The sequence below is a fragment of the Amia ocellicauda genome, chromosome 15 (genome assembly GCF_036373705.1).
Source record: "Amia ocellicauda isolate fAmiCal2 chromosome 15, fAmiCal2.hap1, whole genome shotgun sequence".
Taxonomy (NCBI): Eukaryota; Metazoa; Chordata; class Actinopteri; order Amiiformes; family Amiidae; genus Amia; species Amia ocellicauda.
The window spans coordinates 24,943,244-24,964,608 of record NC_089864.1 but is presented as its reverse complement, the minus strand read 5'-3'; the positions used below and the strand labels follow the sequence as shown (position 1 = coordinate 24,964,608).

Here is a 21,365-nt window from a genome sequence, read left to right as displayed (position 1 = left end):
GAGTTACAGTCTTCTACGGCTGAGCTGAGAGACACTGTGCAGACTGTGAAAAAAACTCACATCAGATCTCGGCTAGAGTTTGCCAGAAGGCATTTGGGAGATTCTGAGACCAAGTGGAGGAAGATTCTATGGTCTGATGAGACCAAAATAGATAATTTTGGACTCAACGCTAAGTGGTATGTTTGGCGCAAGCCTAACACCGCACATCATCCTGAGAACACCATCCCTATCGTGAAGCATGGTAGTGGCAGCATCATACTATGGGGTGCTTCTCTGCAAGAACCCTGGGACTTGTGAGAAGATTCATCTTCCAGCAGGTCAATGACCCCAAACATACAGCCAAAGCCACACTGGAGTGGCTTAAAAACAAAAATGTCAATGTCCTTTAGTGGCCCAGTCAGAGCCCGGACCTCAATTGAGAATATGTGGAAAGAGTTCAAAATTGCTGTTCACCAAAGGTCCCCATCCACCTTTTTTGCACAGAAGAATGGGCAAAAAAAGCTGGTAAAGGTGCCTCTACCAAATATTGACTGAAGGGGGTGATTACTTATGCATTCAATTATTTTCTGTTTTGTATTTGTAATTAATTTAGAACAATTTGCAGATTATATTTTTCACTTTGACATTATGGAAATTTTCTGTGTTGATCAGCGTCAAAAACTCCTGATTAAATCCATTCTGATTTCATGTTGTAACACAATGACATGTGGAAAAGTCCAAGGGGGGTGAATACTTTTGAGAGCCACTGTAGCTGGACATATTTGGATGGATCCCATTTCTCTGGGGCTGGGGTCCATCAGTGTTGTGAATCAAAGGGAACAGTTCTTTATGGAAATAACTTTAATTATATTAAACAGAGGAGAAAAACATGATGTAGGCATCCTGGGTGTGACCGATATTTTGAATTGGAATCTTTCATTTGGGATTCATCACACTGATTTGCTTGGGCAAAGCAGACAAAATGAAACTGTATACAGCAGAAAGGTTCTGATCTTCTCACATCTGATTATTTTTTTCAGGGGTATTCGCTTCCTGCAGATTCTACGCATGCTGCACGTGGATCGCCAAGGGGGCACCTGGAGGCTTCTGGGATCTGTAGTTTTCATTCATCGGCAGGTGAGCATCAGAAAAACATTAGTGCTTCTAATGCATAATTCACCAGGCACATTAAGAGTTATATAACGATGCTATTGCCTAAGACAACACAACAAAGAGCTAAATGGGAATGATGTGAGATTACAGACTTGATAACAATATCTGCAGAGTGTTGGACTGATTTTGATTTAAATTGAAGTTGTTGCATCAAGGATACAGCTCTCTTTTAAATGTTATGCTGAACAAGTGGACATGTGAAATGACTTCAATCTATTATTATAGTTATATTTATTTATTTTAAACTTAACAATAAAAAATGTTTATTCTGTATGTAGGATGCATTATTATTTTAAATGTAAGGAATTCTAATACATTACAAGTATTAAGTTTTTATTGGTATGATTTTAGGCAATTTGTAATATATTATTATAATTTGCTAATGACACAAACATGGGGCAATAGTAGCAAACAGTGTGGCAGTAAGTAAATACAAAAGAGTCTATTCTGGACTAGGAAGACACCTGCCAAATTAATATGAATGTTGACAATGTAAAGTCCTGCATGCATGTAAAAGGAATTTACATCATAAATATAAAATATCAGGTGGTAACGAATTGTATGAAACACCCAATTATTTCACTATTTAAGTTTATTTAAATTTGGACAAAGTGGGAAACCAAAAAAAAAAAAAAAAAAAATAGTCTTGAATAGATTGGAATTATGAGGGGATTTGACTTATTTTTTCGAATCCCTGTAATTAACAGGCAAGGACACCGGACCACTTTAACCTAAATACATTAAATAAGAACAGAAAGCATGTGATGCAAAGATGTTGTTCGAATCTTGAATAAACTAATCAGGCCCATGTTTGAAGCTGACTTTCTGGGTTCCTCCAAGAAACGTCTGGATGGAATTCTGGGATTGATTAGCTGCAACTAGAAAGGAAAGCAGCCTCCTCTCAAATACAATGTTAACTTCTTATGTTCTTGTGTAGTGTACATACTAAAGTACAGGAGTACATAATGTAAATAACAATAAAAGATGTTAAATGTTATTCCTATGAAGGTCATAGTAAAGACATTAAGACAAATGTTCCCTGCCTGCTGCTCAGCATATGTGACAGAAGCTAATCTAATGGTCACTGCCTGGGATGAGGTCAGGCCATGTGGTTTTCTCAGACAGTTCTTTGACACCAGACTGCTTTTGTTTGATGGACAGCAGCTTTTTCACTATAAACAGATTTGTGCCTCTGAATCTTAAATACAAGAAGCCAGACAGTCAACCTATGCATATTAAAAGCTGTTCACTACATATAATGAAGTTTATTTAACTCAAATCCCAAGTAGAGCAGTGATGGGGCACAATTGCACAATGCATCCAAAGTAGTTCAGTTGATTCAGTTATTCTTCTTTCGATGAATGTGACCTGTTTTGTTTATTAGTTCAGTTCATCCACTGTATGATATCCATTTCAAAGCCTTAACACATTCTGGAAAAAGAGGAATGGGAAATAGGTCCACTGCTGATTAATGGAAGGTTTCTAAAATAGGCAAGCTGTCTTTGGATATGTTTTTGTGCTGTTTGAAATGGGATAAAGAAAATGGTAGCTGGTTGTGGTGAGTTGATTGAGGCACCAGCTCTTAACTTTGCAACCAGAAACACGTGGTTTGACTTCAAAAATAGCTGGGGTGAATGCTGATTAAAATGAAAGAGGCTAGTATTAATCTGTCTGTGTTTTCCAAGCTGCAGTGATGGAAATATTGCTTTATGAGGTGCACGAGTTGGAAAAGTCAACCTTTATTTAAATATATTTTCATCTCCTTCACAATATTAAAACTTCAAAGGCCTACTTTTTATCCTTTTCTATCCCTCCCCGAGTTTCTTGTGGTAATATCCCCACAAACCACAATGAGAACAAAGGATATTGTTTTTTAAGTTTTTCTTTTACATAATTGTTGTTTTATCACAGAAACCCCAAATCCAAACCACTGCACCAAGTACAATAAACAAACAGTAACATACATTCATAAATAAATGTTAACATATCAATTAAGTATTAAATAACATCAGGAACCAAGAGTGTTTTTTTGAAACCATTTAATCTATCAATTTTGTAAGTAAAGTGGTTCAACACTCAAACATTGTTGCATATTGTGTATGAAACATCAAAACATGTTCTTATATTGAGTTTTGTGACACTTTGTATGCATTTCACAATCATTAAATTAACCCTTTACACCCCGGCAACATTTTCAGCTAAACACGTAGAAGAGATGTGATTTGAAGCATCTGACAGGGCAGACGAGAAGCAGCTCCATTATATTTGTAAATCATGGGAGTAGCTTCTTTGCTACACGAGGTTTTGCATTTGCAGGTTAAAGCATTAAACAAGGTTTTAGAGATGTATGTATGTATTTTATAGTTGTTCTTTCCCTTTTGTGTTTCTTTAGGAACTGATAACTACACTCTATATAGGTTTTTTGGGACTCATCTTCTCCTCCTACTTTGTGTATCTGGCGGAAAAGGACGCAGTGGATGAGGAGGGAAAGACAGGATTTGCAAGCTATGCTGATGCCTTATGGTGGGGCGTGGTAAGCCAGTTTCTTCTCTTATCCCTCCTCTAAAGACGCAGTGGACTATGGGAAAGCAAGGGCAATGCCATGGCTGGTGTGATGCATTTTTTATTACACTAAATCAAATGACAAATTGATGTAAATCAATAAATTGGTCATTGATGTCAAATTGTCCTTGAGGAAGCTTGGGGTGTCTTTCCTGCTAGAGATGCATTGAGAGAATGATGAGGGGAAGAATCTGTGAGTTGTACAAAAATTATATAGCTTTCATATGTGTGCCCCTTGTTTTGTTTTAAACACACAATCATTCAAATCCTTTTTTTTATTTAAAAAACTCTAGAACTTTGCTTCTGTGATTCTTCATATTTGATCCCAATCTTGCATTAAATTGTATATTAATGAAATGTCACAGAGGAACATGAGCCAGTCAGCAAAGAAAATACATACATTCTGTGGCGTTTATTTACTTGATCTGAAATCTGACTGAGAAAGTGGAGAATGATTAAGCTTGTCGATTGTGAGCCAAATTCTCTAGCATAAATTTGAGGAAACCAGATGAGAACAGAGATGTACGACACAGAAAGGAGTTTGAAAACAAATGCGCTTCAGGGGTGATAAGAATTTGCTCAACAGTGTATTGTGTACCTTACGTGCCAAAAGGGAAGTCATGTCTGGGAATATTACAAATGTAAGGTCTCTTCAAGGATTTCCACTGATTAGACTGCTCTAATAGCTTTGAAATATTATTCATTTTCCTGTTTGGGAAGCAAAGGGAGTCAAGCAGAGTTTTGAGAAAACACAAAACTCTCTCTTCTCTTGTCTCTCGCTTCTTATCTGAAGGTTACAATCCTGCACGTTTTAATGATGACTAATCTAGTAGTTATCAGCTGACAATGAATAGTTGTTGACTTTACAAATAAATAATTGTATGTATATAAAAATATACAAACCCCAACGATTTGAATTTGACTTCATTGGTCTGTGGTTACTAGTTTGTTTTCTATTTTAATTAGTTGAACTGATAAAGAATTAATTTTCTTCTTCTGTTTTTCTGGTAGTCATTTAAATTAATATAAAAAAATAGTGAGTTTTGGTGAGCCTGCATTAGCAATACATTTTATATTCATACATATACAAAGTTTAGTTTAAAATCTTACATATTCATATAAGTATTTTCATCTCTCTGTAATCAGTATGAATTTCTTTACATTTAAATAAAAGGGTGAAGAAAAACCTTTTTTTTAATCTGGTTTTGTTCTTGTTGAAACCCCCTTAACTAAAGTTTAAAACAAAGACTTCGCCTTTTGCACATACATGAATACTGTAGGGCTGTTCTGTATGTCAGAGGCTGTTAACGTGAGACTCGTAAAGCACCAAGGCAATTGCTTTGGCTAGTCTCATGTTTACGAAAGTCAATTAGCTATGTAAAAGAGGAAGTCTGATGGGAGGGATGCTGTTTCATCACATGCTCCTGTCAACTTGTTTTTGACTCTGGGTGCAGGTGCACTGTACAGCTGCATACAGCACCAGCCAACAAAATGAATCATATTCCTCTGCTTTAAGTGCACAATCAAAGCAGATGGAGGTCATTAAAGACTGATGTTTGATCTGGATCCTAACCATCTTTTCTAGTAAACCACATTACGGCACAAAAAGAAAAAAGAAAACGAAAACAGAGGGTTCTTGCAGTTCACAAGCGTGTCTGTTCTTCCTTCAGTCCAGGCTGTCATTATTAAAGCCCCGAGGACAATGAATGTGCACTGTGAGAAAGACTGCATGCTTCGATGATAATAACGTGGCTAAATTATACCACACACATAGAAACTGGCCTCGGGCTGTAATAGACCAGGGAGCAGTGATTGGCTGTACTTTGCTTGTGTTAAGTTATTGTTAGTCAGCAGATTCTGGAGATAAGGATTAAATTGCTCATTCTTGGTAGAAAAAAGAAAGAAGTTTAAACGATTACTTTACACCAGGTCCAGTTGTTTCCCCTTAGGGCAGAACACCCTGAAGATACTTAGTGTATGTCAAAAGCAGGTTTTTATGTGAAAATATCCACTGGGGGACAGAAGTATACATAATGCAAAGAATGTATAAATATTCTCAGTCGCAGTCTTTTTTTTAACTGCTGTTGTACTCAGTCTGAGTTTTTTATAAAGAGAATAGAAATACACAGATCTGAAGCAGGCATATTATGATATATGTTATATAGTTTTACAGTAATAACATTTTAGAGTGGTTTAAATATCTTTGATAGTAACATATGGACATTGCAACTTCTGGAAGCCAAATGTATAGCACCAATATATTATAACACTGGAGGGGAAGAAAAGTCTGGGCCAGGGATCAAACCTAGATTGCTGGCACTGCAGACAGACTTACTGCCCAATTGCCAAGAGCCCTGGCCTGCCTGGCAACATGCTCTCTGGAACTATGCCAAAGGCGTCCACCTTATTTTGTTTTGCTTTTTACTTTGCTTTTCAGGTTACAGTTACGACAATTGGATATGGAGACAAAGTGCCACAGACGTGGATTGGAAAGACAATCGCCTCCTGTTTCAGTGTATTCGCCATCTCCTTCTTCGCACTCCCTGCTGTAATTACCCTTTATGCCACTTGGAGATCTGCCTAGTATCCTCAGGGCTTGGTCATTATAATGGCCCCTAATTGGGGGCATAGGCAATCAGAGGCAAGATGATGTCGCTCGAGTTTTCCCTCATAGGCAGTGGCTGACAGCTGTCCCAGATGTGGGCCAGATAACCTTAATTGTTGTGGTGCACATGCATTTGTAAGATGAGATAGACCAGGAATATTTACCAATAATACAGCAAGTTGTTTGTAATTATAATTAACTTCTAATTCGCTAGCACTGAAACCAAGTTATAAGTTGTTCAGCAATGTAGTCACACACTCCCTATGCTATGCACAATCACAGTCTAGTAGTTTGGTTGTCCCGGCCTTAACAGACTGCAGTGCCGTCTCCCAGTGGAGACTAATTGGCTAATTGACCAACATAAAAATGTGTTTGCATGTTGTATATTCATTGGTTGGTCAATCAGTTGGGCTACCAATTATTAAAGGTCAGACCAAGGGCTATAGTTATTTTTTTGTTTTCATTTTTTTGTGCTTGTACTGTGCCACTGTAAATGTTTTTTCCAACTCCAAACCAAATCTTTGGTATCTCTGTGTCCTCCCCAACCCTCATTTGGACCAGGCAGCCACAGAGACAGATAAGACAGCGTGGCCTCAATCACTGCACCTTATGCATTGTATTCATTCCAGTAGTTAGAAACTAGATTAAGGAGATTGTGCTGAGTAGTGAGCTATACAAAAATATATCTGACACATATGCTTAAAAAAAATAAAAAATAATAATCTTTCACTCATTTATTAATTCTTTCTAAAAGTCTTATAATGGCTGAATCCTTGTTTTGTGTCTCTTCATTTTTGGTGTAAACTGTAAAGTTGATTGTGTATGACAGGTAACTCTTGGCTAAGAGTCACATTATCTGAATGTCAACCAAAAGGATAATTTCACTTTCTGTTAAGCTTCTTGATGCTTATAGCATTCCACACAAAAATAATGCTGTACAAATGTCTGATTTCAGGGTATCTTGGGGTCTGGATTTGCTCTGAAAGTTCAACAGAAGCAACGCCAAAAACATTTCAACCGACAGATTCCAGCAGCAGCGTCACTCATTCAGGTAACGTGACAGGAATTGTGGATAAAATGCACATCAATATACAAACAATACAGTCTCTAGATTTGTTCAAACACTGGTTAAATTGTAACACAAAGTTTATTTATCAGGGTAATGCAGTCGTAGACTCAATATATTTCTGTATAAATACATCAAGAAGTAATGCATTATATAACTATCAATATTGTGTGTATAAAAATGTTGGGTTGTATCATATATTTTTGCACCTGCCAAACTGCTAATGTCAGTTTCCAAAATGACAAGACAGCTTATATATTAGTTTTGAGCAGTTTCTCAATAGGCAATGACACATTAATTAAAATGATAATATACTATTATATCATATTTATAGTCAATAAGTGAGTAGTATGAAAAAGAATTTGCAGTGCTGGCATGATAACCCATAAGGAAGTTTCAGCAAGTACACACTACATTGGCTTAAAAAAAAGCAGAAGGAAAAGGTAAAACCCACAGAATGAACTCAGTCTTATGACAAATAAAAAATTACCAATGTAGTGGGAAAATTTACTTTTATTATTTCCTGTATATTCTGTATATATTATTAATTGTTTCATGTTGTTATAGTATAATTTGTTTCAGTTTATCTATGAAGCAATCATTAGTTTGTATTTATTCTGTCCGAGAGGTTACTTCAATCAAGCATCGTCTTTTCATGATTTCATTCAGCCACTGTCTTCTGGATATTCAATCAGCTGGAACAGTCAAACAGTATAGAGATTGTGTGTTTTGGGGCACAGGTATTTGGTTAAGGACTTACAACAATGTCTTTGATAAACATGTGCTGCCTAAGAATGCTGACCAGCACCAATCAACTCATCAAACAGTTATTATTAGTTATTATGTATGTGGTAAACTATGTTGTACAACTGTATTTTAATGAGATGTAATCACTTCTGACAGAGAAGACTGTAACCCATTGTCTCTGAAGATACAAAAAGGCTTCTCCAACTCACATCCTTAGTTCTTTTCTTCACTTCATGTGAGAGGAGAGCTCCGGGTTAACCTGTATTCATGTTTTTCTGTAATAAACTTGTTGCTTCTTCATCAGTGTATCCTGGGACTTACTAAAACCACTACAATATCCCATCCTCGTCGCCAAATTGTAGTGCCCCAAAACACACAATCTATATACTGTTTGACTGTTCCAGCTGATTGAATATCCAGAAGACAGTGGCTGAATGAAATCATGAAAAGACGATGCTTGATTGAAGTAACCTCTCGGACAGAATAAATACAAACTAATGATTGCTTCATAGATAAACTGAAACAATGTATACTATAACAACATGAAACAATTAATAATATATACAGAATATAAAGAAAATAATAAAAGTAAATTTTCCCACTACACCAACATAACTCAATCCTGAAAAAGGTGCACTGTCCTGCCTTCACAGTCTGAGATGCACGATAGACCGAGACGGTAAATATTAGTTTTATGCTGTTGGGACTTAATGGTGTATGCTCTTGCACTTGAATGAGACTGGTATACTCTGACAGTGATACTAAAATGTTTTCATTGTTGGATACTTAACTGCGTTCCTCCTGTCAGAAAAGCCAAATTGTGCTCTGTTTATTTTTGATCGGTTGTATCTTTTCGCCCTCCAGACACTGTGGCGATGCTATGCTGCAGAGAAACCTGGCGGCTGCCCAGCCACCTGGAAGATGTATGTGATGCCTTGTGAATATCTTGGCAACATCACACCAGAAACATCCAGCCCCAACCTCAGGAAACTGGTAAACAGCTCATCAGTATGAGGGGACAATCCATTGTTCTGTTTCTGGTGTGAATGCCTACTTGTATTTGATAACATGGGTCCTCCCATTCTTTTTCTGCTCCGATTGTTCTTTGAAAAGGCGTATTAGTGTAGCAGTGTAATGCGTTGGGTATTGAAAATCCCTAAGTTACAGCTCTGATCAAATTTCTAAAGGCCTCGTCCTCCTGTTCACCCTGGAAAAGTATTTTTAGAAACTGCAGTCTACATCCACAGACAACAAAACTCCAGTGGTGAAAAAAGCGTTTAAATCGTATCAATCTGTTTCTTTTTTGTGTGTATATATTTCACACGCACATTTTACACTTTTCTGTTTTCTGAAGAACAATTTGAATTATTAGGTTTGATCTCTGTCCATCTGTCACGTAGTAGAATGGTACATTTTAAGTCCGTAGGGTTATGGTTAGCCATAAGTCCTATAAGCAAGTGGAAAACCCAAAGATTTCTGTCATTTCAGCCTGAAGGTGTATTTTAGTAGTTCTATATTCCTGCAACAGTGGATATGATTTTCACTGAAATACAAATAGAGATGGCACAGATATTATGCAATGCAGTAAGGAAGAAATGTTAAACAAAAATATCTTCCTTCCCTTAACCCCCCATCGGGGAATCCAATAGTTTATTTATAGTCATTTCAGATCTCCATGCTCTCATTTTAAAGCCTTTGGTTTGTGGAATACAGCTGTGGCTTTATTTGCTTTAATTGGTACCTACTCAACTCATTGTATTGCACAATCAAATAACCCTAACACCTTTCCCACCAAACCTACTGAGACCCAAACTGGTGTTGGTTTGAATGGGGATTGAAATAGTGATCTCCTATGTAACTTATTTGACATGTGTGGTATGAAAATGAATGAGCTCTTTTGGACATTGGTCAGGAAGCATTGGGCAACCATGGTGTTGGTACTGTGAGTTCATCCCCTAAATGCTGCACAGTTTGGTTTTCTTTCTCTTCAGGTGAAGCCAGAGTGTTTTATTTTTATTGGTAAGGCCAAACAGACACTTCAATTTTTTTCTTCTTTTGTCAACGTGGGCAACTGGGTTTCAGGGAGGGAATCTGCGCTGTGCTGATGTGTGAGACAGCCTATGAAAAGACCAAGTGTTTTCATCTCCTCCATCAGTGCTGCTCCAGTTCTTTGTCTGTGCCACACAAATGCACAGTCAGATGAGATGATGTAATGGCCCTTTTCTCATGGGAGTAAATCTCTAGGTTGTAAAAAAATAAAGTCTTTGTTTAACGTTGTATCCTTATACAGCAGGATTGAAAAAGAGCTACTCTTCTTTTTTCTTTTTCACTTCTTCCTGTTTCTTTCATTTTTTTTTTCTAATCAATCACAGCAGACCAAAACTGGGCAGTCCTGTTGTCTTGTGCTGTCTTAAAAGATTTAATAAATAACAGGAAAGCCATTGTCTTGGAGACAATTTGTCAGGGACACATTTATGTGCAGATAATTGAATATCATGCACCAAACATTCACATGAAGAAAAAATAATAATATTCAAACCGTATGTGAAGATGAAAACAGGCAGCTTTAATCAGATTTTAAAGGGCGAGTTGTAGCTTTAAGATAAAAAAAAGGAAACACACACATCCAACATCTTATCCTGAAAAACAAGTGAAAAACTGAAGATTGAGTAGTACCTGCACATTTACACGTATGCTCCAAAAATTGTCCAATATATATATATATATATATATATATATGAGCATATATGGCATTGTACTCTTTGTTTTTTATAATGATCAAGTAATTGCTTTTATTTTTTTCCTCATTGTTGTTGACATGTGCTTTTAAGTATGTGCCAGTCACTTTAAAGATGTTAGACATGGGCCTGCTGTACGCCATGGAAGGGCTCTGATGTCATTCCCAGCTGCTGGAGAAACGTCTCCAAACCTTGATGCCATGCCTTGAGGCAATGAAAGGAAGCAACTTTTTGAGTATTTATATAGCAGCTGCATGTGACATCAGACAGACCGCAGCCTCGAGGAACATCCCTCCGCACCAAATGAAAGCTGACATCTTCAAAGTGCCTGTACTGGTCTTTAAAAGGACATTATACATTCAAGTTATATGCAGTGGCCCTTCTTTGTCAATTTGAGCCAATTGTAAACACTTGGTCCACTCTAAAGTAAGTTAATCAGGAGGGTGCTCCCACCAAGGGGAGAAAACATGCTTTAAACTTTCCACTGTGCCTGCTGTTCTTCTAGCATTGGTTTGGACAGGTATAGAAGATCAGTTTTAACTCTTTTAAACATTTAAGGAAATTTGCTGTTTACATTCTAAATGTGAATGAATTCAGTGCCTTGAAAGTAACTTCAATAGATTATATGTATGACTGTGCATACATATATAGGAGTTATACTTATCATTGATGTGCTACCATTTCCTGGAGTTAAATTAATATACTACATACATTATTTTGTTTACGATCAAGACAAGCCTACTGATTTCAAGAAAACAAAGATTTTACTCATTTGTGATGTCGTAACAGTCACAACAAACCTGATGCTACAGCAGGAAACACATGACTGCGGAAATCTTCCCCCTGCACAAAGAAAGCTTTTCCCATAAAGCGCAGTAGAGGGCAGCAGTAGGGTTTGTACAAGAACACGGAAAACCATAGTAATCACGACCTGTAAAGTGTACCATAAATATTTACATGGAGAAATGTGATCAGATTGGAGTAGCATTTGTAAACTAACATAAATAACACACTCACACAAATACAAATAAAATATATATGAATATAGAGAGATAGAAAACATAAGCGACAGCGATGCACAAACACATAGCCCGATATTCTGAACACCTCTTAAATTATGTATTATTTGAAGAATCTGAAAGTTGACATCACACAGCTGTGACATTTGTGGCTCAGAATAACAACCCGTAGTTTTCTCATTTTAAATGCGATGATCGCTTCAAAAATAACAGTCTTGCCTTTCTGATGTAACAGTATAAGCCAAACCCTGGAACATGTTGTTCAACTGCATGAACTTTCTGTGGCTTTAATAAAGAGGAACAGAGGGGAGGTGGAAGCTCTTGTGCTTCATGCTTCATAAATATTTCAAATATGGTCATTTGAAGTCTGTTTTGGTTTCTGTAATCAACTTGCTATTGTGTCCATATCTTATTGACACCTTCACTTATCTCTTTTCAGTTTTTGTCTTTCAATTTGTAGCCAGTGATTTAAAACATGGTTCACAGCTTATCTCTTATCATAGAGACATTTTGCATGGCTGTGGAATTCACCTTTTAGAACTTAACTTTCCTATTCTGTTTCTGTCATTTCAGAGCAAACGGTACAAAAAAAAAGTCAAGACTTCACGTGATAATGGTTCCACCGGCACAATGAACCCTGGTGACAATGCTCCCTTATCCATTCCCCAAATCACATACGATCACATAGAGGAGAAGGATGACAAGAAAGAAGTTACCTTCTATATTGATGAGCCAGCAGGTAAATCTTTCAGAGACTTGTTCCTTTGTCTGGCCCAGCTTTTTCACCTTTCCATGGTAAATCTGCAGAGACAAATTTTCTCATATTTAAGAAACGCAAAGCTACAAGAACTTAATCTTGATAAATAATATAAAATAATATAATTCACAACTCCTTGTTTACTGCGCTGTGATATATTTTGTCATACATGGATTCCTTGCATAGGCAGAGTAAAATAATATTAATTAACATATGACATTTAAAATTAGCAATAAGACAGCTGGTTACTGGATAATTAACTTCTCGTTGCGTAATCTCAAATTAGAAAGTAAGTAGGATATGATTGAGCAAAGACTATAAGAAAGAGAGTGAGAAATTACAAGATATTCATGTAATTGAATTTAAGCATTTCATACTTGAATTAGAAGAATTACTTTTATTAAGCAGATGGACCACAAATATAAACCAATGCAAGGAAAGAAATACTTTGTTTTCTTGTTTACTTTTACATGTGGAAGGAGTGAAATACAATCTTCAATCATCTCATGTAGTATATAGACATTACTCTAAATTAAATTTTCATTTTTAAAATGGAAGATGCTTATTTTGTCTCCTGTCATATTTAGTGTCCAGTAATTGTCAAGCCATTTGTTTGGATTAATGAAGGGAGAAAAAAAACAAAAAAAAAACAGAATCATCCTAAGCTTTGAAAAATATTTTATTGTACAAATGGACTCCGTAATGCCAAGTTCTTTTCAGCTGTGTAGGAATATTGCTACCTTGGTGTGGATAAATAGCAACATTTCTTGAAATAGTTTGACATTGGGTTCTCTCTCATTTGTTAAGAGACTACAGTTTTTTCTTGTTTTTTGTGTGGGGATAAGGTAAAGGAAATCACGGTCAAAGTACTATTATTGTGATAGCGAGATATTTAGGTTGATAATAATATCTACATTTTGAGGGAGAAAGCAGGAAAAACATCTCCTTTGCCAGAACATCAGGAGACATGTACATAAATCATGAAGTGCTTCACCAGAAAAAACAGGATATAATTCTTGGGGATATTTTTTTTTGGGATAATATTATTTTTCCATCACTGGAATCTTTTTGCAGTATAGCTATTGTAAAATGAAAATGATGTCAGTTGCTGTCGTAATATACATTAATTACATTTTAGTGCACTGCATCTAACGTTTGATTAATTGTATTTATAATTACATTAAATATTAGAATGTACAAATGGATGGCTTTGTAGATGTTATGAATTGGAAAATGAATATTCCCTATATACATTTACCTACATACCTTTTGGGATTTCACAATATTGGAGAAAAAATTACTTAATAGATAATACAAAGACATTGGCCAAAAGGTTCAAATAAACCTACTGGAATCAGGAATTCAAGGACATGTACCTTGGCTCAAAGAAACAGTTTAAAAGAGGATGTCCATATATGTTATTACAATCTCCGTTTAATGTGTCCATTCATCTTAACGACAGACCCCATTCTCCAGGCACAGGAGAGCTGCATTGTCACATGGCAGGTCAACACCTCTGGATGAATAGCATCCTGCAACCCAATTCAATAAGTGGGCATCCAACATTAATCTCTCTTTTGTATCTAGGGCCTTTATTCCCTGGGCCCGATGTGAGACTTGCTAATGTTTGATATGCATGAGAGGCAGTCATTTCCGGAGAGTTACAAAAATAAATAAAAGCCAATGCTTACATGCGATTTATACAATTTCTATGTGGTTGGTTTAATGGGCTATAATGGTTTTACATGGGATTAGCCGTCAAGGATTGTTTATCTAGCTAACCGGCAGTTGTATGCACATGGGCTCTGTTCTGCTGAAAGCTTCAGAGGCATATTTACATATCTGTAGTGTAGTCCTTTAATTCAGAATTGACCATTATTCACTCTTCTAACTATTCAGACTACTCACTGCTACAACCCCAGTGCTAACCCAATAGATATGAAGACAACAATCTGAGAAATGTAGATTTTCGCTCTCTGAGTGTTTGGATTTACACTTGAGAAAACAGTTCTTATTCTACTACTTCTACTACTGATGATAATACATTGTAGTATTAGTGGTAACAGTTTAATACATACAGGTCAACATATCATATGATGAAGCAAATTCGGTCCAATTCGCGTTCTGACGACAAGGGTTTTTGAAATTTATTTTTCTAACTTAGCGAAAAAAGTTTGTTTGTCTTCTCTGACAGTTTTCTTTGCGAAGGAACTCTTCAGCCAAGTAGACTGTCACCATAGCCAGAAATGCGCCTTTATTAAGCCTATGCGTGGGCAGAATGTGTACACAAAGCACAATCATCTGCACGGATTCCATTTAAAATTTGGCCAAAGTGTCATGGCTTACTGTTAAAATTTCTCAACTCTTGACAGTGTGACTTTTGGCACACTGACGGTCGTATCGTTAGATTGGTTTTCCATTGTTTTTCATAAAAAGAGAACTGAATGTTTTCAGTTTGCAACCCCCCTCGACTGCTCTGTGCCCCATGAGATTCGTTCAGAGCAAGATGATGTTGGTTGTTTATGAGCATTTTAATCTCTATAAAAACATGGCTTGCAATATCCCTGCATGCACAAGATTGATGCCACATGGATTCAATCAAGCAGATGGAAGTCATTACTCACCACTAGTGATTGCAGGTCATGTATACAACTCATTACTGTTGAACTTGTCAAAGTCACGAGTCTCTGCGATTGACAGCATGATAAATATCTGCTGGAAAATGTTACTCAAACCATTGGGATTTGCTTTTGATGTGTTTTTTTTTTAACGAAGAGAGAGCTTTTATCTCTTAAGTTTAACTCATCAGTTTCTGCCATCTATTACTGAACTCCAAAAATTTGGATTGCAAACCTATCCAAATGTATCCTCTCTGAAATGGGCAGTCCAACATATTGTATTTGTATGTATATTTCTAATACATTTTAATTGTCCAGTCTACAATTATATGCAGATTGTTTTTAGTGATGACTAAATGTAGGGCTTTCCCACATGAACAGTCAGAGTCAATTACAACTTTCATTGTTCAAGCAGTACTTGGATAAACTACAAATCTTTGTAGCAGTACATTTTGATGATTTTTTTCTTTAATTTCAGATTTCTTTATGTTATTATTATTATTATTATTATTATTATTATTATTATTATTATTATTATTATTATTATTATTATTATTGATGTTTCTGGGTTAATACAAATAGATTTGTTTTGAGTTGATTCAGGTGATTCAGATTGAAAATCAAATAATGTTTTATAAATGTTAGGGCCTGGGCGGAGTGGTAAAGAAATTGAATGAAGCCAAAATTAGTTGTGCATTGACATGAACATGGGAAGGTACTTTTAATGTAGTGATTTTAACTGTAGATAGAGGGATTATATTTACAGTTTAAGTAGATACATCCTCACAGTCAAATATGATAAAATCAGATCATCAAACAATGACTATAATTTACTGAATAGCAAAACAGTTCTCACATTTATTTATTTAAATTTGGAATCGCCAATGATTTTTGTTAAATTATTAGTACTCCCGATAATGACATGAGCTGGGATTTCATATTTTTTTTAAAGGAGAAATTTTTAAGCAGCATTTCTGCTCACTCTGAAACCACAGCATCCTAGTAATCCTAAAATTGGAAGCTGTAGGCATTCAGGGTAATGTAAGTAGATGGATTATGAACTGGTTGATGTCTAGGAAACAGAGGGTGTCGATTAGAGGAGTTGCTTCTAACTAGAGTGAGGTTGTTAGTGGAGTTCCACAGGGATCAGTACTAGGGCCTTTGCTTTTCCTAATCTATATTAATGATCTGGACTCTAGGATAGACAGCAAACTTATCAATTGTGCAGATGATACTAAAATAGGTGGCTCAGCAGATACAATCTCAGCAGCACAGGTTATTCAAAGGGACTTAGATAATATTCAGTTGTGGGCGGACACCTGGCAGATGAAATTCAATGTGGACAAGTGCAAGGTATTACATGCAGGTAACAAAAATGTCCACTATAATTACACTATGGGAGGAATAGAACTGGATGAAGTAACGCATGAGAAAGACCTAGGAGTCTGTGTGGACTCCTCACTTTCTCCATCCAAACAATGTGGGGAAGCAATAAAAAAGGCAAACCGAATGCTAGGGTATATTGTCAAAAGTGTAGAATTGAGAACAAGGGCAGTGATGTTCAGACTGTACAATGCACTAGTTAGAGCTCATCTGGATACTGTGGACAGTTCTGGGCTCCACACTTCAAGAAAGATATCGCTGCTCTAGAGGCAGTTCAGAGGAGAGCAACCAGACTTATTCCAGGTCTGAAGGGAATGTCCTACTGAGAGACTGAGGAACTGAACCTTTTCACCCTGGAACAGAAGAGACTATGTGGGGACTTGATCCAAGTCTTCAAAATCATGAAGGGCATGGACCACATCAAACCAGAGGAGCTTTTCCAGATCAGCAGGGACACATGGACCCGGGGACACAAATGGAAATTGGGCTTCAAGGCATTCAAGACAGAAAACAGGAGACACTTCTTCACACAGAGAGTTGTCACAGTCTGGAACAAACTCCCCAGCGATGTGGTTGAAGTGACAATTTGGGGACATTCAAAAATAGACTGGATAGGATCCTTGGATCACTCAGTAATTAATGGACACCACACAAGCACGATGGGTTGAATGGCCTCCTCTCATTTGTAAACTTTCTTATCTTATGCAACAAATGCTAAGGATCCAAATCACGAATTGTAGTCTGTTAAATGAATTTTGAAATTAAGCGAAAGTCAGGGCTGATGTGTATGTTGCCAGTCATCGCCTAATTAGAATTGATTGCTTTGGTCTTGTCTGACATCATAGGAACCTTGCTCTGGTGATCACAGTGCAAGAAACAAAGAGCATTGATATAAACAAACCTTCAGCTCTTCAATAACACATCAGCAGGCAGAAGGTCTGGTTAGAGTGACCTCTGTGGGAGTAAGCAGTGGTGCGTGTAGGTTTCACAATAAGATAAAGGCACAAAATACACACCTCACAACTGTGATGCAGTAACACAATCTTGCACAGCCAGAAACTGAAATCTGAATGTCATTTATGCTGCTCTTGTGCTCTGGAGAAGTCACCCACTGTTACTGTATTCTCAAACATAGGTAAGCAAAAAACAAAAAAAGATATGTAAGCCAACATGTCACTGCCTTACAGTGTAAAGAAAAATCCTGTAACATAACACTGTTGAATTCATGCCTTAGTTAATAACATTTGCAAAAATGGGAAAATAAACTTTCCTAATCATTTTCCTTCGTTATCATGAAAATCATGCTTCCTCCTTGAAAGTAAACATTTACACTGTAATCGTGTTACTCGTTCTCATTACTTGAGAATAATGATATATTTAACTTCCCAACTGCGAGTATGAGTGTATGTCCCCTGAGCTTCCTCTGTAAAACCAACTTACGGCCAAATGAATCCTCTGAGGAATTTGATGGTTAATAAGTTCTTTTTATGAGTTTTTCCTTTCAAACAAAGTCATGATGAAAATAATGGTTGCAGTGGAAGCTTGTCGCTGGGAGTGAAGGCATTACTGGAAGACAAAATGGTATCTCATTTGCCATTTAATTGGAAGTACCTCGCAGGTTTCAGAGATAATGGCAACGAACAGATGTCGCACTCCTTTGAACTTCCAAACCAAATTAAAACCTGAAAAGGCAGTTTTCGCATGTTATTTTCCATATATAGCGGTACTTAGTTGATGTGTAGGAACAAGTTGTACTTATCTACCCAATGCACCCTCCTTAGTCACAGACAGAACATGCTGGAGGGCATATTTAGAGATCTGTTTTCACATTCACCACAACAGTTAGTTTGCCATTTCGTTTTCTTTCACTATTTTTTTTCAGAGAGATAACAATTACCAGACTGACTTGTATTATTTGTACTGTATGTCTTCCCTGATATCTAAGTAAAGTAATAATATTTTCAATAGTATGCATCCATATTCTTAATGTAATGCAGATATATAGAATTCTGTTTTATTAAATATGTATGGGTAGTTTGAAATGGTTTGAACCTATTAACGATGAACAGATTAGACCACATATGAATTTGAACGCTCTGTCTACCTGTTGTTAGTCTTCCTCAATGAAACAGATTGAAAGAATAATTTAGTAATCAACATGCCTATGCCTTCTACTGTTAAATATTAAAAATCCCACATAATTGAGTCTCATTGTAATAGGTATCTTATGTGACAGAAACAGTTTAGCGACTGGAGGTTGTGTACCATCTGCTTCGTAAATAAATAATTAGCAGAGTGAAATAAAACATTGAAAACTGTGTTGGCAGAGGTTTAAGATACAACAAAAGACAAACTAACTACAGATGTAGCTCAAGCAACATTTATTCCTCTCTGAACCTGTAGTAAACAGGAGCAGGTCCTCTAGCTAATTGCATGAGCTAAGCATTGCAGCACATGTTAGCGTATCGCTGAGCTTTACTTGAATATGGCCACGGGTGTTGTGTCTCAAAATGTGGTAAACATAGATAAAGCTGACCTTCTTCAAGGTTTGGTGTTTAGTTCCCCTGCATTTGCCTTATAATGCTCAAATCAGCCTTTTGTTTGTGATGAAATGTCTACATTTTAAAAGATCAAGTGACATCAGCCTGTATGTACTGAGTAACCTGAATCTATCAAGTAGTTGCACAAGTTATGCTGATTCTAAATAACAAATCCAGTATTTCTCAGGAGTTACCATTGCTGGGGATTAATCATTGAAATGCTTTGTTGCCTATTAGCACAGTTCTTTCATTATCTCTATAGGGAGTCAGAGATCAGAGAAGTCATAGAACAACCTAGATTTGCCAGTTTTATTTTGGCTGTTCTTTTTGTTCTCAGTGTTTCCAGATTACTTTTTGCTTGTTTTGTTCTGTCTTTTGATCGCCTCAAGGTCTTCATGGGCCAGTGTGTATTTATTTTGTTCCGAATAAATTACACCATGTAACACAATTTTTGTTCCTGGGTAGTAAGTGTTACTTCCTAATTGCTTATGCCTCAAAGGTATATAAAATGGCTATTATTCCCCACAAACTTTGCTTTTGTGACCAGGACAGTGATATTTTGAAATGTAACTATTTCCAATGAGAAAACGGGCAACTTTGTGTCTTTTCGTTCACAAGTCATGTATTTATACTAAAGTAATTAAAAAATGACTACAAAAGGTTTAGAAGTGAGTAGTTTTTCGAGCTTTATGATAATACTGTATTACTTTACATGTTAATTTGGATTCATATGTTATTTTTTTTTTACTTTATGTGAACGAAAAGACACAAATTTGCCCGTTTTCTCATTGGAAAGAGTTACATTTCAAAATATCACTGTCCTGGTCACAAAAGCAAAGTTTGTGGGGAATAATAGCCATTTTCTATACTTTTGAAAGTAATAAGCAATTAGGAAATAACACGTACTACCCAGGAGCAAAAAAAAACATGTGTTACACAGTGTTATCCTTTGTCTTCATGGCATGGCCCTCAAAAGCTTTTCCTACCCAGCATGGTCCACCTGTCCCTGTCAAAGACTGACAGTGAAGCATCAAAAATGCTATGTTAATTGTTGTGAAAATGTGGGTGAATGCATTTCCTTACTGTTCATTCTAAATGCTTTCCTTGTCTCCACAGGGTTAACAAGGATATTCAGACAATCAGGTAGGTTGTTTAAAATGTTACCACCCTTTCAGTTGTAATCACCAGAAGCTAGGGAATAAATATTGGCGTTTTCATAGTCTGTATTGTAGAAATGATGGTGTATGTGCAAATTTGATTTTTTTTATCAAGGGGCACTGCTCAAAAGGATAGAGCAGATATTTTTGGACAAGGGATTTAGCAAAAGGGAAGGCCTATTTTGTTGAAATACATTAAACGAAAGTCTCCAGCATCATGGTTTGGTCTAAAAATTGTCTAAAAAAATGGTTTAAGGGACCAGATTCATACAGACTTTTTTATTACCCTTAGACATTATGAACAATCCTTGGGATTCCACCTCTTCTCACTCATTGTCTTCTCATTTCACATTGCCAGTCGAATCAATCAAAACACAGACAACAGTAGAGAGTCAGAAAGAACACTTAGAAAGGGAAATCTAATTTTGTAATGACCTAGACAGCATATTAATGACAGAGGCATTTTATAATAATGTGGAGCAATCTGGAAGCAACCCCAGCTCCTTTACTCATCGGGCATGTGGCTCCGTCCGTACAGTACGTCGAGAGTGTTTTCTTTTCTCTTAACTTTAGCCAGCTTGGAGGGGGAGGGGAGGGTGCTGGATAAGCAACCATTGTGGAACTTCACTGGTCGAAAATAAACTCAGCATTGTTTCAATTAGTCAACGTCCATGTTATCGCATCGCTTATCTGTCTGGCTTCCTGTCTGCGAATTTCTGAATGGACTCTCTCTGGTTCTGTGCATCGGATTGGCCTCTTGTTTTCATTGCTGGGCTTCCAAACCAACCTGTTTGTGCAAGCAGGGAAGATATTAATAAGCCAGCGTTGTTTATACAGCCGATAAGCCTTTTTGCTTTTGCTGAATGGAAACTGGAGGATGTACTGGGCTTTTTCTCCCGGCGTTCAGCCTTTAAAAAAAAAATGAAATGGGCCTGCATAACTTTGGCTTCCTGACTTTGCAATGTAAAACAAACTTAATTAAAAACCCAAAGGCTTAGTTGTTTTGCTTGGGTGAAAATAA

General features: G+C 36.7%; 1 protein-coding gene across 1 annotated transcript in view; it reads left to right on the top strand.

Moving 5' to 3' along the window:
- Positions 1–21,365, top strand: part of kcnq1.2 (potassium voltage-gated channel, KQT-like subfamily, member 1.2) — a 234,762-nt gene that overhangs the window by 36,293 nt on the left and 177,104 nt on the right. The window contains exons 5-11 of the mRNA XM_066724383.1: positions 1,020–1,116; positions 3,545–3,685; positions 6,152–6,262; positions 7,275–7,370; positions 8,997–9,125; positions 12,463–12,628; positions 20,304–20,330. Of these exons, the coding sequence (XP_066580480.1) occupies positions 1,020–1,116; positions 3,545–3,685; positions 6,152–6,262; positions 7,275–7,370; positions 8,997–9,125; positions 12,463–12,628; positions 20,304–20,330 (767 nt within the window). The remainder of the gene's footprint in view (positions 1–1,019; positions 1,117–3,544; positions 3,686–6,151; positions 6,263–7,274; positions 7,371–8,996; positions 9,126–12,462; positions 12,629–20,303; positions 20,331–21,365) is intronic.